The sequence below is a fragment of the Lepus europaeus genome, chromosome 10 (assembly GCF_033115175.1).
Source record: "Lepus europaeus isolate LE1 chromosome 10, mLepTim1.pri, whole genome shotgun sequence".
Classification (NCBI taxonomy): Eukaryota; Metazoa; Chordata; class Mammalia; order Lagomorpha; family Leporidae; genus Lepus; species Lepus europaeus.
Genome location: NC_084836.1, coordinates 114,890,249 through 114,907,841, shown reverse-complemented (window position 1 = coordinate 114,907,841; position 17,593 = coordinate 114,890,249). Strand labels below are relative to the sequence as shown.

The 17,593-nt window shown below is 51.4% G+C and overlaps 1 protein-coding gene across 2 annotated transcripts in view; it reads right to left on the bottom strand.

The window, feature by feature from the left end:
- Positions 1-17,593, bottom strand: part of SLC9A8 (solute carrier family 9 member A8) — a 71,412-nt gene that overhangs the window by 34,123 nt on the left and 19,696 nt on the right. For both annotated transcript variants that reach the window (XM_062204344.1, XM_062204345.1), the window contains exons 4-6: positions 12,197-12,255; positions 6,794-6,877; positions 957-1,058 (exon numbers count right to left, since the gene is read on the bottom strand). In XM_062204344.1, coding sequence (XP_062060328.1) covers positions 957-1,058; positions 6,794-6,877; positions 12,197-12,255 — 245 coding nt within the window. The remainder of the gene's footprint in view (positions 1-956; positions 1,059-6,793; positions 6,878-12,196; positions 12,256-17,593) is intronic.

The following is a 17,593-nucleotide window of genomic DNA, read 5'->3' as shown; positions in this document are numbered from 1 at the left end:
GCCATTGCGGCCATCTGGGGAGTGAACCAATGGATGGAAGACCTCCCTCTCCCTCTCTCTCTCTCTCTCTCCCTCCCTCCCTCTCTCTGTAACTCTGTCTTTCAAATAAATAAAATAAATCTTTAAAAAAATACAAATAGGCCAGTGCCGCGGCTCAATAGGCTAATCCTCCGCCTGCGGCGCCGGCACACCAGGTTCTAGTCCCGGTCAGGGCGCCAGATTCTGTCCTGGTTGCCCTTCTTCCAGTCCAGCTCTCTGCTGTGGCCCCGGGAGTGCAGTGGAGGATGGCCCAAGTCCTTGGGCCCTGCACCCGCATGGGAGACCAGGAGAAGCACCTGGCTCCTGCCTTTAGATCAGTGCGATGCGCCGGCCACGGCACGCCGGCCGCGGCCGCCATTGGAGGGTGAACCAATGGCAAAAGGAAGACCTTTCTCTCTCTCTCTCTCTCACTGTCCACTCTGCCTGTCAAAATAAAATAAAATAAAATAAAATAAAAATACAAATAAATAAATCTTAAAAAAATCCTACAGGCAGACAGCTTAGAATGGAGCGAACAGATTCAGAATTATCTTTGATTTTAAAATGCAAATCTTAATTTAAAAACTCTTCACCTCTGATTTGGCCCACCTGACAACCCAAGTAATACTGTTACAGCCTGAAGATCTTGATGCTGTGTATTTTTAGGCATCCAATTTCAGACAGTAATGGCTTGCAAATAAAATCAAATACTTTAGGGGATTACAGAAAAGATCGCCCCGATTCCAGCGTTCTGGGAGGATACCTGGAAACAGTTTCCCATGCTTTCCTGTGCCTCCTGTGGCCTGGGGCTTCCTTTGGGGGTGTTTACCCTGGAAGTGAAACCCAGGCCCCATGAGACAGCCCCACCCAGGCCTGCCTCCCTGCACTCGCTTCAAGGATATGATTCCAAAGTGTTAAAAAAAAAATGTTTTTCTTACCTGACCCAGAAAATAAATTCCTCCACCTACTACAAAAGCAGAGATGGCCGTACCAAAAACAGCAAACAGGGTGATGGAACCAATGTTTTGAAAGAAGTTACCCTGTTCAAAAGAACAGAAATCAGAGAAACGATTAGAAAGGCCGGGCCAGCACTGAGGCTGGCTCTGGGCGCAGGCCTGGCTCGGTGACGGTGCAGCACTGCCCTGTCTGGGAAGCCCTCCTCACTCTACACGGACTGCAGCGCCCCACACCACGCACATCATCCCTCACCTGGACCGTGGCCACAGCGCCCAGGAGGCTCTTCCCGCTGTCCCCATCCCTTTGCCTTCTCCAGAACAACCTTCCAACAGACAAAGCTGACTGTGCCACACCACTCCGCTCCCCCGGAGATGCAGCTACACCTAACCTGACTGTGCCCCCCCACTCCGCCCCCCTGGAGATGCAGCTACACCTAACCTGACTGTACCCCCCCACTCCGCCCCCCCCCAGAGGTGCAGCTACACCTAACCTGACTGTGCCCCCCCACTCCGCCCCGCCCTGGAGATGCAGCTACACCTAACCTGACTGTGCCCCCCCACTCCGCCCCGCCCTGGAGATGCAGCTACACCTAACCGGACTGTGCCCCCCCACTCCGCCCCCCACTGGAGATGCAGCTACACCTAACCTGACTGTGCCCCCCCACTCCGCCCCCCACTGGAGATGCAGCTACACCTAACCTGACTGTGCCCCCCCACTCCGCCCCGCCCTGGAGATGCAGCTACGCCTAACCTGACTGTGCCCCCCCACTCCGCCCCCCACTGGAGATGCAGCTACACCTAACCTGACTGTGCCCCCCCACTCCGCCCCCCACTGGAGATGCAGCTACGCCTAACCTGACTGTGCCCCCCCACTCCGCCCCCCACTGGAGATGCAGCTACACCTAACCCGACTGTGCTGCCCCCACTCCACCCCCCCCCCGGAGATGCAGCTACGCCTAACCTGACTGTGCCCCCCCACTCCGCCCCCCACTGGAGATGCAGCTACGCCTAACCTGACTGTGCCCCCCCACTCCGCCCCCCCCGGAGATGCAGCTACGCCTAACCTGACTGTGCCCCCCCACTCCGCCCCCCCCCGGAGATGCAGCTACGCCTAACCTGACTGTGCCCCCCCACTCCGCCCCCCCTGGAGATGCAGCTACACCTAACCTGACTGTGCCCCCCCACTCCGCCCCCCCTGGAGATGCAGCTACGCCTAACCTGACTGTGCCCCCCCACTCCGCCCCCCCCCCCGGAGATGCAGCTACACCTAACCTGACTGTGCCCCCCCACTCCACCCCCCCCGGAGATGCAGCTACGCCTAACCTGACTGTGCCCCCCCACTCCGCCCCGCCCTGGAGATGCAGCTACACCTAACCTGACTGTGCCCCCCCACTCCGCCCCGCCCTGGAGATGCAGCTACACCTAACCTGACTGTGCCCCCCCCACTCCGTCCCCCCCCCAGAGATGCAGCTACGCCTAACCTGACTGTGCCACCTCCATTCCGCCCCCCCCCCGAGGTGCAGCTACACCTAACCTGACTGTGCCCCCCCACTCCGCCCCCCCCCCCGGAGATGCAGCTACACCTAACCTGACTGTGCCCCCCCTCCGCCCCCCCCCCCGGAGATGCAGCTACGCCTAACCTGACTGTGCTGCCCCCACTCCGCCTCCGCCCCCGGAAATGCAGCTACGCCTAACCTGACTGTGCTGCCCCCACTCCGCCCCTCCCCCGGAGATGCAGCTACACCTAACCTGACTGTGCCCCCCCTCCGCCCCCCCCCGGAGATGCAGCTACACCTAACCTGACTGTGCTGCCCCCACTCCGCCCCTCCCCCGGAGATGCAGCTACGCCTAACCTGACTGTGCCCCCCCACTCCGCCCCCCCCCCCCCCGGAGGTGCAGCTACACCTAACCCGACTGTGCCACCCCCACTCCGCCCCCCCTGGAGATGCAGCTACGCCTGACTGTGCCCCCCCCACTCCCCCCCCCCGGAGGTGCAGCTACACCTAACCTGACTGTGCCACCCCCATTCCGCCCCCCCCCGGAGGTGCCGCCACACCTAACCTGACTGTGCCCCCCCACTCCGCCCCCCCCCGGAGGTGCCGCTACACCTAACCTGACTGTGCCCCCCCACTCCGCCCCCCCCACTGGAGATGCAGCTACACCTAACCTGACTGTGCCCCCCCACTCCGCCCCCCCAGAGATGCAGCTAAGCCTAACGGAATGGAGGGACCCGGGGCGCCCTCTGGCACCGAGCTGCCTTTTGTCTCGCCTGGTGAACGCCAGGCATCCCAAGACCTCAGGGCATCTCCGCTCTTCCCGAACACGGAGACAGCTCCCAGCTCAGACCCTGCTCTAGGCTCTCACCACGCAGCGATCCTCTGGTCTCAGCTGACACGCTGAGGTCTTCCATTTACTTCTACATCTATTTGACGGATGTCTGTCTTCCCAATGAGGCCGCAGGCTCAGTGGGGCAATGGCCACCCTGACTTTGCACAATGGTCACTGCCACACGCCTGTCAGGTGCAGGCGACCAACAAGCAGGCACTGAAGAATGAACTGTTTGTCATGTTTGATCAAAACCCCGAATCTGGGGTGAATGTCTGACGCAGCGGCTAAGATGCCACTTAGGACACCTTGTAACAGAGAGGTCCCAGGTTCAAGTCCCGGCTCAACTTCTGATTCATCTCCCAGCCAACGTGTACCCTGCGAGGCAGCAGGTGACGGCTCAAGTACTTGAGTCCCTGCCACCCACACGGGAGACCCAGGTGGAGTGACCCAGCCCCACCTGTTACAGGCATGCATTTGAGAATGAACTAGAGACTCTGTATTTCAAATAAGAACTAAAAACAAACAAAAAAAATCCCCAAAACCTATAGAATTTTTTTCGCTTAATTAAGAAAAGGTGCATCGTTACAAAGAACATCTAGAGAACAGGTTATACTACCAAAAATTCCTTTTTCTTGTTCAGGACTTTTAAATAATTTTATTTCCCTCTATTAGTATCACCATCAAGTATGACAGACAAAGTGTGCTTCTATCTGTACTTCACAGCAATTAGGAGAAAATGTTTGAGTCTAAGGAACAGGGCTACCTCTTCCAAAGTTAAGGAGATCAAGGTGTCTCTTAGAACCATACTGATCGACTCAGGGGCCTGGTGGGGCTTGGGTGCCAGTGCGGACAGGGTCTGCTGTTTGACCGCTCACTTTGGAGGAGTGAGTGTGCTCACAGCCCCACTAAGCCACACTCCTTCAGCAAACTCCTTTGTAGTTCTGATTCAGTGGCTCGTGATCTGAGGTTCACTTCCTTTGTTTGGCCTATCAATCTTCAGTGCACAAAAGATTTTAAAATAACTCAAGGCAAACACAATGATTTGTTTTTTTCTAAACCAAGGGCTTTTGTCTATGATTTTTTCTTTGTGAATAGCTGCTTTATTTTGTTATTTAAAAACACATTAGACTAACTGGTCTTGTACTGTTTACAGGGGTCTAATTCAGATATAAATTATGTCGTTGGTTAGTATTAACCTTGATACTGAAACTTTCCCAAATTCCAGTTACCCCGCTAAAAGAACATCCCTCTGCCACACAGAGCACGTTTACCTCTCTCTCCAACTTCCGGTTCTGATACGACATTTACAATCTGATTAACAGTAGCTCGACTGCCATTGTGGCACAGTGGGCAAAGCCGCTGCCTATGACACCAGCATCCCATATGGGCACCGGCCTGAGTCCCAGCTGCCCCACTTCCGATCCAGCTCTCTGCTGTGGCCTGGGAAAGCAGCAGAAGAAGATGGCTCAAGGTCTTGGGCCCCTGCACCCACGTGGGAGACCAGGAGAAGCTCCTGGCTCCTGGCTCTGGCCTGGCCATTGCGGCCATTTAGGGAATGAGCCAGCGGATAGAAGAGCTCCCTCTCTGTAACTCTGCTTTCCAAATAAATAAAATGAATGTTAAAAACCAAAAAACAAAACCAGTAGCTGTCTACTTAATGCACAATGACTGATGATTGTGTTCCTGAAGTGTATATTTATATGAGCAAGTGCACCAACACTAAGATAAAACATTAAATTCAGTCACTGCCTAACTCCTTTAGAGGAGGGCAGGACGGAAACACAAATGAACTGGGTTTCCAGTTCACACTTGTCCCTTTCACACACTGTCACATGTGTTTTGAAACATTTTCAAAACCTGGTTACAAAACCTGTTTACAAAATGAAAGTGCAGAGATGTTGACCTTCAATTCCTTTTTGTCTGTTTTTTTCTTTTTTAATAATTATCTGACATCAGTAACTGTAAGATCTGGGTTTTTTTTTTTTTTACATTATGCTTTTTTTCCCCACATTTTCTTTAAATAGATGCCCAAGAAAATAAGAACTTTATTTTATTTTATTTTTGACAGGCAGAGTGGACAGTGAGAGAAAGAGAGACAGAGAGAAAGGGCTTCCTTTGCCATTGGTTCACCCTCCAATGGCTGCCGCAGCCGGCGCATCGTGCTGATCCGAAGCCAGGAGCCAGGTGCTTCTCCTGGTCTCCCATGCGGGTGCAGGGCCCAAGGACTTGGGCCATCCTCCACTGCACTCCTGGGCCACAGCAGAGAGCTGGACTGGAAGAGGGGCAACCGGGACAGAATCTGGCGCCTCAACCAGGACTAGAACCCGGTGTGCCAGCGCTGCAGGCGGAGGATTAGCCTAGTGAGCCGTGGCGCCGGCCCGAAAATAAGAACTTTAAAAAATCTGAACTAAAAATGTTAAAATATCTTTGTTTTAATATCCAGGTAGAAAACTAAAGATTTAATTTGTATGTTTTTACCAGAACTTTGTGACAAATTCAAGGTTAACTTAGTGAGCTGCTGACTCCTGCTCCTGGTGACCCCGACGCTGTTAATCACAAGGAAGAGCGCTCCCTTCACTCGGTGTGGTGGGCGGGGTGCTGCCCGCATTCTTTCACCCCGTGTAAACCCCAAAGCGACCCAGGAAGTGCGGTTTTGGGTTGTCTGGGTTTTGTCTTTAATTTCCACTCTACTAAAATGGCACCTGCAGGGGGCAGCACGTGACCAGACCTACACCTCTCTGGCTCCAAAGTCCAGGCTCCTTCCTCTCTCCATGCTTCAAGGTGTTTTATTACATACACAAAATAAATGCCGCATTATTAGTATTTTAAGTTGAAATTACCTTATTTAAAAACTTAAATATTTTTATACTCAAAGGAAATTTACAGACCAGGAAAAAGCCACGCAGCACACAAGCTTAACGTGAGAAGTTCCTGGGCAGGCAGGAGTGACTCTGGGAAGACAGATCAGCAAGGCTGAGACAGAATGGCAGGGCCCAGGGCCACGGCTCACTGTCCCGGCCGGGACGGCGACACCAGGCAGAGCGGCTCTGGGACCCAGTGCTGCGGCCTCCACACTGGACGACTGGGGCAGGATGGCTCGGGCCTGGGGAGCAGCGGGGCAGGGAGTGGGCAGGAGAGAAGGCTGGGGGATGGGCACAGAGAGGGGACCAGGAAGGACGGCCGGCCGAGGAGGGAGGAAGGCCCTGCGGGGTGAGCTGAGAGAAGCCAAGGCCTGGGGCACATGTCCCTGTTGTCCCAAGACAGGCTGTCCTGTTGACGTGTGTCAGTCTGTCCAACAAGATGAGTTAAGGCTTCATCCGTGTGCCACTTACGTTTAACCTGGCCAACTTCCTCTATGGAGAACATGGGGTGGATTGGCCACACAGCAGCCCCTCTGCTCACAACGGACGCACAGACGTACCCCTGCTGAACGGGCAGCCACGCTCTTAAGGACCCTGCCTCCCCGACACGAGAAGGCGCCCGAGCCTCACCTTGTGCAGCGAGTAGCCAGACTCAAAGATGATAGGCGGGAGCAGGAGGAGGAAAAACATGTTGGGACGGAACATTTCTTCTTCCTGTAAACACAAAGTGGGTATTTGCAGAGGCACGGCTTTGTGTAGTTAAGAACAGATCTGTCCATGACGAGCTGAGCTGGTCCTCGGGGCCGCTGAGATGACTACCTGACCACAAATGCAAGCAGGAGAGCCCCCCGCCCCAAAACCCACCCCCAAACTAAACTGCGTTTTAAAATGTAGGCCAGGAGATTTTAAAAGGCAACCCACAAAGAAAGAGCACAGTGAACTCCTTCCCAACACTCGGGACATGGTTCTTGTCCCTTAGGAAAGAAAATTAACATAGAAAGTTTTGATTCAAAATGAACAGTTTGAAAAACAAGTGCACAAACACACCTCATGCTGCCTTCTTCCTGAGTCCACCTGCAGTGAGACAGTCCCCGGCTGACCCCCTTGGGACCAGGGACGTGGCCCTGAAGCCAGCCCCTTGCCATGCTTTCGATTCAAATATTCAAATATTTAGTGCCACTCTGAAAGGCATTCCTAGAGGAGAATTTCATGTTCTGTATTACTCTATCTCTAAGTGCCGGTGAGACCGGGGATATGGGTCTGTATTAGTCCTTAGAGCCCAACAGCGACCTGTAAGAGCCTCCTTCATTTCACAGTCAGCCGCGTTGTCACGTGAACAGCTCCACGTCACAATCTCGACAGTCTGATTTCTTATCAAAACCCCATTCAAAAGGATGACTAAATCTATTCTTACAAATGCACAGCTGTTGCCATAAAGCCCAAAATAACCCTCAAAAAAGGCTCAAAAGAGAAGCGAATGATGACTTCTGAAAAATGCCTTGTAAGTCTCGAAATAACGGCATTACAAGCTCAGACTCAGCCGGGGCCACGTGAAGAGGAACAGGCTGAGCGCTGTGGCTGTGGGGCCGCTATGTTTGGGGTCGGTCCACTGGGAGCACTGCACAGATCCTATTTCAAACACCAAATTCCCCGGGGGAAAAGGAGAGCCTACTCGTAGTGGGGCTGCACAGGGCACCTCACCCCAGTTCATGCCCTGGGGCCCCCAGCACGTGGCCTTGCATGGCGACTGTGTCTCTGCAGCTGTGATTAAGGTAAGGATGGGACGCGATCACGCAACATCCAACGGAAGTGCACTTGGAAGGGACAGAAAAGGACTGCGGACCAAGGAGCAGGCCTAACAGGGCCGAGACGCAGGAGCAGTGCTGCCACAGGCCGTGAGTGCCCGGGGCCCCGGGACTGTGACGGAATGAATCTGTGACTCAAGCCCCAGCTACGGGTCCTTCGTTTGCAGCCTCAGAAGTGAGTCCCTTTCCCCCACTTCTCAGGGAAGCTGTCACAGAGAGGGCCCAGGCTCCCCTAAATGGGAGGGAGTGACTTTAGGCGGTACGTGAGCCGTGTGCATCCAATACCGCTCACCGCACAGACCGAGGAAGCCAAGCCCTTGCCCTTCTTTTTCAATCCCAAATAAATCAGACAACTGAGCCCAGCACTGCCGTGCTAAAGCTCTTTCCAACGTGCCGATATCCAGGGCCACGGCAGGCATCCACGCTACTTCATTTTCATCACTGTATTTATGAAAACAGACGTGGTTCCTGACTTAAAGTAAGATTACCTGGTATCCAATGTCCACAGCAGCTCTATTCAAAGTAGCTGAGGGGCCGGCACCAAGGCTCACTTGGTTAATCCTCCGCCTGTGGCGCTGCCATCCCACATGGGCGCCGGATTCTGTCCTGGTTGCTTCTCTTCCAGTCCAGCTCTCTGCTGTGGCCCAGGAGGGCAGTGGAGGATGGCCCAAGTGCTTGGGCCCTGCACCCATGTGAGAGACCAGGAGGAAGCATCTGGCTCCTGGCTCCAGATCGGCATAGTTCTGCCCATAGCAGCCATTTGGGGGGGTGAACCAATGGAAGGAAGACCTTTCACTCCATCTCTCTCTCTCTCTCTCTCACTAACTCTGCCTGTCAAATAAAAATTAAAAAAAAAAAAAAAAAGTAGCTGAAAAGTGGAAAACAGCCCATGGCTCCCTCGAGAGGTGAGCGGAGAGGCAAACTGCGGCACACACTTCAAAATAAGGACCATCCACCCACAAAAAGAAACCAGGTTCTCAGAGCTGCTGTGGCGAGCGGCGAACATCATGCTAGTAAATATGCCAGGACAAAAACCGTATGGTTTTACTGATATGTGGTACTGAGCAGGCAGACTCATAGGGGCGGAAAGTAGGTTAAAGGTGCTGGGGGTGTTGGTTATGGGGACATGGGCAGTTACTGCTCGCGGACACAGAGTTTCTGTTTGGGATGGTGAACAATTCTGGAAATAGACAATTGTGATGGGTGCTCAACACGGTGAAAATACTGAACGTTACTGAATGATACACTTAAAATGGCTAAAACCAAATTTCATGCTATGTGCATTTTACCATAATAAAAATGAGGGGAGCTGTTTGGCCATTAGGGTGCTGGGTCGGGACACCCAGGTCCCAACGGGGTACCTGCATTCAAGTCCCAGCTCTGCTCCCAATGCCAGCTTGCTGCCAATGCTGGGTCCCTGCCACCACACGGGCCAGCTTCAGCCTGGCCCAACCCTGCTGCTACAGACATTCGGGGAGAGAAACAGCAGGTGGGAACTCTCTCTTTGCCTCTCCACTAAATAAATGGATAAAATCCTTTTTAAAACTGCTAAAAACATACATAAGTAAAAGAGCAAGTTCATATAAAGAAGCGTGTTGTGCGTAGACAGTGAAGATGGAGGCAGACCCCGAGGGCAGTTTGGAAGCGGAACTTCACGCTGGTTTCTGCCTCCTGTTGCTCCTGAGTTTCCAGACCGATCCTGCTTCCCAGAGATGCCTGCTCCTCCAGGAGGCTGGCCCCAACCAGCGCAGCCTAGAAACCTGGCCTTTCCCCAGGTCAGGCCCTGGCTGCCTGAATGGCTCTTCAGGCATTTAAACGTGCCCATCAACGTTGGTTCAGCTGCTGGTCACGTTACTGTGCTGTACACATTACTATGATTTTATCTTGCAAAGTCACATCTGTGGGGCAATCAGTGACAGTGAAGCACTTTAAACTAAAAGCGAGAGATACCTGCCCATCCCTCCTGCTACCACTCAGAGCAGGGCTCACCGATGCCAGGTTTCCTGAGGCCATGCTGCAAAACCAGGGGCACAGCCACTGCTCAGGGTCTCTGGTTTTTTCTTACTTTTTTTTTTTTTTTTAAGATTTATTTATTTACTTGAAAGTGAAGAGTTACAGAGAGAGAAGGAGAGGCAGAGAGAGAGGTCTTCCATGTGCTGGCTCACTCCTCAGATGGCCGCAACAGCTGGAGCTGTGCTATTCGGAAGCCAGGAGCCAGGAGCTTCTTCTGGGTCTCCCATGTGGGTGCAGGGGCCCAAGGACTTGGGCCGTCTTTGACTGCTTTCTCAGGCCATAGCAGAGAGCTGGATCAGAAGTGGAGCAACAGGGACTTGTATTGGCACCCATATGGGATATCGGCACTGCAGGCAACGGCTTTACCCACTACGCCATAGCGCTGGTCCATGGGGTCTCTGTTGATGGGCCTAATGTTAAAAGAGCCTCGCTTTTTCAAGAAAAGCTAGAAGTTCAGATTTTTATGTGAAATAGTCAGAATTTTATATAGATAATAGTGTTTTAAAATCAAACTGAAAATCTGAACTGTTTTTATATCAATTCAAATTTTGATCAACTGATTTCAAATTAAATCAAATAGATTAATGGGCAATAATTACCCATCGGGCTATATCTAGCCTAGAACTAGAGAAAGGGATTTTGGATCCCCACTATTAGGGCAGTTAAAACTTTATTATTACTGCTTTTTAAGATTTATTTGATTCTATTTGAAAGGCAGAGTTACAGAGAGAGGCAGGTTCACTCCCTCAAATGGCCACAGCAGCCAGGGCCAGGCAAGGCAGAAGCCAGGAGCCTAGAGCTTCATCCAGGTCTCCCACATGGGTGCCGTCTGCTGCTCTCCCAGGCGCATTAGCAGGGAGCTGGGTGTGAAGTGGCGCAGCCGGGACTCCACCCAGTGCCCGTATGGGACGCTGGTGTTGCAGACGGTGGCTTCACTGGCTCTGCCACAGCAACAGCCCAGGGCGGTTAAAACGGAACCAAGTTGGGGGCTCAGTGTGATGGCTTAGCCATTTAGTGCTTGATTGGTAGACAGAACCCAGCAGCTAGGAGCTGTGTCAGGGACACAGGGCAGTGTGATGGTTTAGCCATTTAGTGCTTGATTACTTTGGAATGGACCTTATTTTCCTCCACAAATTGAATTTGCCAACACGTCTACTAGTATCTCTCTGATCTATATGAATGCTCAAGTTTAGGTTGAATTTTGAACTGCTGTTAGTCCGTGTATCCCAGGATGACGCTCACCCGCCATTAAGCACCATGTCAACACGAGGGTATGGAATCAGCGACCTGTGCCAGCTGGCATGCTGATGAACACACTGCCCGTTCAGGCTGGACGGCCTGGACACGAGACTCAACCTGGCTGCTTTCTCTCTAGTTCTGACACTGCACATGCCCCAGCCTCTCTGAGTGCCACTCTGCATCTGGAAAAATGAGGTGGTGCAACACCTGGTCTACCTCACAAGGCTGTCATGAAGACACCAGCTAATGTGTCTTTTTTTTTTTTTTTTTTAATTATTTATTTGACAGATAGAATTAGATAGGGAGAGAGAGAGACAGAGAGAAAGGTCTTCCTCCCATTGGTTCACCCCCCAAATGGCTGCTACGGCCAGAGCTACGCCGATCCAGAGCCAGGAGCCAGGTGCTTCCTCCTGGTCTCCCATGCAGGTGCAGGGCCCAAGCACTTGGGCCATCCTCCACTGCACTCCCGGGCCACAGCAGAGAGCTGGACTGGAAGAGGAGCAACCAGGACTAGGACCCAGCACCCATACGGGATGCTGGCGCCGCAGGCAGAGGATTAACCAAGTGAGCCACGGCGCTGGCTCCAGCTAATGTGTCTTAAGTAAACTAAGCGCTACAGTGCCAGACGAACAGGCAGCTGTCCTTACCTGTCAGGGTGGCCCTGGGAGCAGTAAACACTGCTTCATGTTTAATGCTAATTGGCCTCTTCCCCTATCAATTAGGGCAGCCTAAGGATTATAAAAATGCAAACAACAAATAAACACTGTGTGCTCTCATGTTTATTCACACCAGTGTGAGAGTCATACTTGCTCTAAAATCTCAGATGTAAAGGTATCAACCTGAGAATGTGCAAAAGCAATGGGACAGCATAAACAACTTCACTGACAGTCAAGTAACCATCAGAAAGCCAGTATGAGTGCCAGTGTGAAAACCAAAGCTTGTGATTATGTTTAAAACTGCAGTTCGGCAAACCTACCTTCCAATTGGCCAGTTTTTTGAACTCTATAATTTTTATAACTGCTCCCATAAGAATACCTAGAAGAGAACACAAAGTTTAACACCAACTTCAGATACGGGAAAGAGTACTCGGTTCACGGAGTTCTGCCACGCTTTACGTCTGAGAACCTAATGGAAATGAGCGTGGGGTTCTATGAGCCATCCATTTCTCACTTGCTTCTCGGGCAAACACACTACAATGAAGTCCACACAATCCTGGGGGAAGGAAAAGCTTACCAGGCAAGACACAAGGATACTCGGCTTGGCATGGAAGATATTTTCTCCCTCTTATTTAAAATATATATATATATTTAATATATATATATATATGAAAGGTAGGGAGAGAGAGAGACAGAAAGAGACAGAGAGACAGAGCGAGAGTGACCACTATCTTCCATCTGCTAGCTCACTCCCCGTGTGGCCCCCTCAGCCGAGGCTGGGCCAGGCTGAAGCCAGGAATTCCATCTGGGTCTCCCACATGGGTGGCAGTGACCAAGTACGGGAGCCATCACGGCTGCCTCCCAAGGCTGTGCGTTAGCAGGAAGCTGGAATTGGAAGCAGGACTGGGGTTGGACCCTGGCACTCTGGACAGGAGGTGGGCATCCCAAAGTGGTGACCTCAGCACTATGCCCACTGCCCACCCTGCACAGAGGACTGACACCTGTCATTTCTGTGCCATCCACTCATGGTCCGTGTGAAATGGCAGGAAGTGTACAGGTTCGCTCTGCAGCCACCATTTCCAAAAAAGAACCCAAAATTGCATTCCTAGCCTCAGCTGCTGCTCTACATTCAATGTTGATTAAAGATAAAACGAACAACCTGAAGTAACAGCTGTTTGAAATTCCTGGAAGAACACTGACCCTCTAAGCTCACCCCGCTTCCCCAGAGCAGCCAGGCTCACGGCTCTCCCGAGAAGTACCCACCACAAAGAATTCTCCGATGGCTCCTTTTCTTTCTTCTTCTTCTTTTTTTTTTTTTTTAATTTATTTGATAGGTAGAGTTACAGACAGTGAGAGAGAGAGACAGACAGAAACAGTGTGAGAGACAGATAGAAAGATCTTCCTTCCGCTGGTTCACTCTTCAAATGGCCGCTATGGATGGCGCTGCGCCGATCCGAAGCCAGGAGCCAGGTGCTTCCTCCTGGTCTCCCTTGCGGGTGCAGGGGCCTAAGCACTGGGCCATCCTCCACTGCCTTCCCGGGCCACAGCAGAGAGCTGGACTGGAAGAGGAGCAACCAGGACAGAATCCGGTACCCCAACCGGGACTAGAACCCGGTGTGCCGGCGCCGCAGGCGGAGGATTAGCCAAGTGAGCCGTGGCGCCGGCCAACGGTTCCACTTATATGGAATGTCTAGAAGAGGCAAATTCAGGGGTAGAAAGTAGGTAAGTGGTTTTGAGGGGCTGGGGGCAGGGCAAAATGTTAATGGGCATGGGGTTTCTTTCTGGGGTGAGGAAAAAGTTCTATAATCAATGGTGGTGATGTCTGCACAACTCTGCATATACTAAAAACCACACAATTGTATACTTTCAAATGAAGTTCATGGTATATTAATTATAATTCAATTTTTAAAAAACTCAAGTCTTGCCAGCACTGACTCACTAGGCTAATCCTCCGCCTGCAGCGCCGGCACACCGGGTTCTAGTCCCGGTCGGGGCGCCGGATTCTGTCCCGGTTGCCCCTCTTCCAGGCCAGCTCTCTGCTGTGGCCAGGGAGTGCAGTGGAGGATGGCCCAAGTGCTTGGGCCCTGCACCCCATGGGGGACCAGGAGAAGCACCTGGCTCCTGGCTTCGGATCAGCGCGGTGCGCTGGCCGCAGTGCGCCGGTTGCGGCGGCCATTGGAGGGTGAACCAACAGCAAAGGAAAACCTTTCTCTCTCTCTCTCTCTCTCTCTCCCGCTGTCCACTCTGCCTGTCAAAAAAACAAAAAAAAACAAAAAACAACAACAACAAAAAAACCTCAAGTCTTTTTAACCATTCCTCTCCAACTGTCCGTTGCTAACAGTCGTGGGGAGCAAGTCAGCCGGCCTGTGTCTCTGTGTGTAAGGGCCCCCCCACTCGAGCGAGGGCTGATGCAGGCAGGAATGCGGGGACACGGGCACCTTTCTTCCTGAAAATGTCGACAAATTATCCTCCCGAGTGGCTGTACCAACTCAGATCTCCATCGGAAAGCACCCCACCCTCACCAGCGCTGGAAATGGGCAATCATCAGATGTTAACGTTTCTGCCAATGTGCAGGGCAAAACTGTACTTTAAACACTTCCATTTAAGGAGGAGGAAAGAAGAGAATAAAGTTGCCTCCTCCAAGCCCCCAGCTGGGAAAAAAATTAAAAAAAAACACCACATTTCAATTTGGATTTGGATTCAATTTCTATTGTGATCATTCTCCTTACTCGGTGAGGGGAACCCCCTTTCTCTGCAGGAAGATGTCATTTTTAAAGTGTTTTTCTGTTCTACTAAAACCTAAACCTCTTCCTTGGTTAATGTATAACAAACTTCAATATCACAACGAACACTTCTATAGTCACACATGAAGCAGTCATTCTGCTCTGAGTCATTGGAAAGCTTTGTAAAATACCATGTGCTGCTACTGTTATTAGTATTACTTGAGTCATTTTTTTTTTTTTTTAAGAATTATATATTTATTTGGAAGTCAGAGTTACACAGACAGAGGGAGAGACAGGGATCTTCCATCTCACTGGTTCACTCCCCAGATGGCCACAACAGCCAGGGCTGGGTCTGGCCGAAGCCAAAGGCCTCTTCCAGGTTTCCCACGTGGACAGCAGGGGTCTGAACACTTGGGCCATCTTCTGCTGCTTTTCCCAGGCCATTAGCAAGGAGCAGGATGGGAAGTGCAGCAGCCAAGACTTGAGCCAGCAGCTGTGTGGGATGCTAGTGTCACAGGCAGTGGCTTAACTCCTCTATACCACAACCTAGGTCTTGAGTTATCCTTTTGAGATTGGTCTGGGACTAACCTGTGGTGCAGCATTCAATTTAGACTGAAGAGGGAGGGGCCAGCGCTGTGGTGCAGTGGGTTAAACCACTGCCTGCAATGCCAGTACCAGTTTGAGTCCCAGCTGTTCCAATTCCAATCCAGCTCCCCGCTCATGCACATGGAAAAGCAGCAGAGGATGCCCAAGTACTTGGGCTCCTGTCATCCATTTAAGAGACTTGGATGGTGTTCCTGGCTCCTGGCTTTGGCCCTGCCTGGCCCTGGCCACTGCAGTCATTTGGGGAGTGAACCAGTAAACGGAAGCCCGCTCTCTCTCTCCTCTATAACTGCATTTCAGATAAACAGATAAATCTTAAAAGTAAATGAATAAATTAAGACTGAAGTTCAAAGTGAAATTTCATCAATTTTCTCTACCGGGGAAATTTATTTATATCACGCAATTGGCCTCAGAAGGGAAATACTGCCTTAATTATAATTCTAGATAAAAGGAACTGGAGCAAAGACCCTCAGGTTACAAACTTTTATTTCTGATTTTATGAAAGTGTCAATGCATGGAGCTGGTGTTGTGGCGTAATGGGTTAAGCCGCCACCCACGATGCTGCATCCCATATGGGTGACAGTTCATGTCCCGGATGCTACACTTCAGATCCAGCTCCCTGCTAATAGCCTGGGGAAAGCAGAGGAAGATGGCCCAAGTATCTGGGGCCCCTGCCACCCACAGGAGAGGCCTGGATGAAGCTCCTGGCTCCTGGCTCCAGCCTGGCCCAGTGCTGGCTGATGTGGTCACCAAGAGAGTGAAACAGTGGATAGAAGACCTCTCTCTCTGTCTCTCCTTTCTTTCAAACAAATAAATAACTCTTTAAAAAGAAACACTGTATATTTAAAAATATACCCAAAAATAAAGCTTATAAAGTAGTGAGATTTAAGAATAAAACAGAGGGGCTGGTGCTGTGGCGTAGTGGGTAAAGCCACCGCCTGCAGTGCCGGCACCCCTTTTGGGTGCTGGTTCTAGTCCCAGCTGCTCCACTTCCGGTCCAGCTCTCTGCTGTGGCCTGGGAAAGCAGTGGAAGATGGCCCAAGTGATTGGGCCCTGCACCCACGTGGGAGACTCGGAAGCAGCTCCTGGCTCCTGGCTTCAGATCGGCGCAGCTCTGGCCATTGCAGCCACATGGGGAATGAACCAGCGAATGGAAGACCTCTCTCTCTGTCTCTACCTCTCTCTGTAACTCTGGCTTTGAAATAAATAAAAATAAATCTAAAAAAAATAAATGAAACCTGAACAGAAGCACAGTTCTGCTATCTTCTGTCTCTAGTGACTGTCACCACACGTCAGCATGGCCACCCCTGGTCTCACCCAGAGCATCGGGGACAACTGATGGGAGTCTGTGGAGCCTCTTGGTCCAGGATTTGTCACTTTAAATCATTTCCAATCCTCAAGGGACTACTGCAGGGAGGAAGGCTCAGGGGGTTTAAGTAGCTTATCTGAGAGCTTAGAGCCAGGAGGTGGCAAAGGCCTGCCAGCTGCCAGGCACACCCTACAAGCTCATGACGCTAAAGACCCTGGGAGACTGCCCGGCTAATGCTCATCTCACACCCAGGGCACTGCCGGGCCCCCAGCATCACTGTCAAGTTCCTGATCATTACGGTTCCAGGGGCAAGGCTTCACATGTATTAACAGTAAGGTTACAAACACCATGCAGAGCATGGCCCTCCTAGCTCCCTTGAACATATACACGTGCACGCACTTGCATACACACACATATATGTAGATTTGCACTGCGCTAAAAATATACACACATCAATATTGCATGTCAGGGCCAGCGCTCTAGTGTAGTTGGCTAAGCCTCCACCTGCAGCGCCAGCACCCCATATGGGCACTGGTTTGAGTCCTGACTGCTCCACTTCCGATCCAGCTCTCTGCTATGGCCTGGGTAAGTAGTAGAAGATGGCCCAAGTCCTTGGGCCCCTGCACCCGCGTGAGAGACCCAGAAGAAGCCCCTGGCTCCTGATTTTGGATTGGCCCAGCTCCAACCATTGTGGTCATCTGGGAAGTGAACCAGTGGATGGAAGGCCTTTCTTTCTCTCTCTGTAACTCTACCTCTCAAATAAATTTTTAAAAAATCTTTAAAAAAAAGCACACTGCTAATGGGTATTATCACCATTATTTTAGTTCATTCTCATAACAACCGTACAAAACCATAACAATGCAGGTGATAATTTTTAATTAAAGATTTATTTATTTATTTGAAAGGCAGAGTTACAGAAAGATAGATCTTCCATCTGCTGGTTCACTCCCCAAACAGCCACAACGGCTGGACCTGGGCCAGTCCAAAGCCAAGAGCCAGGAGCTTGATTCAGTCTCCCACATAGGTGCAGAGGCCCAAGGACTTGGGCTGTCTTCTGCTGCTTTCCCAGGTACATCAGCAGG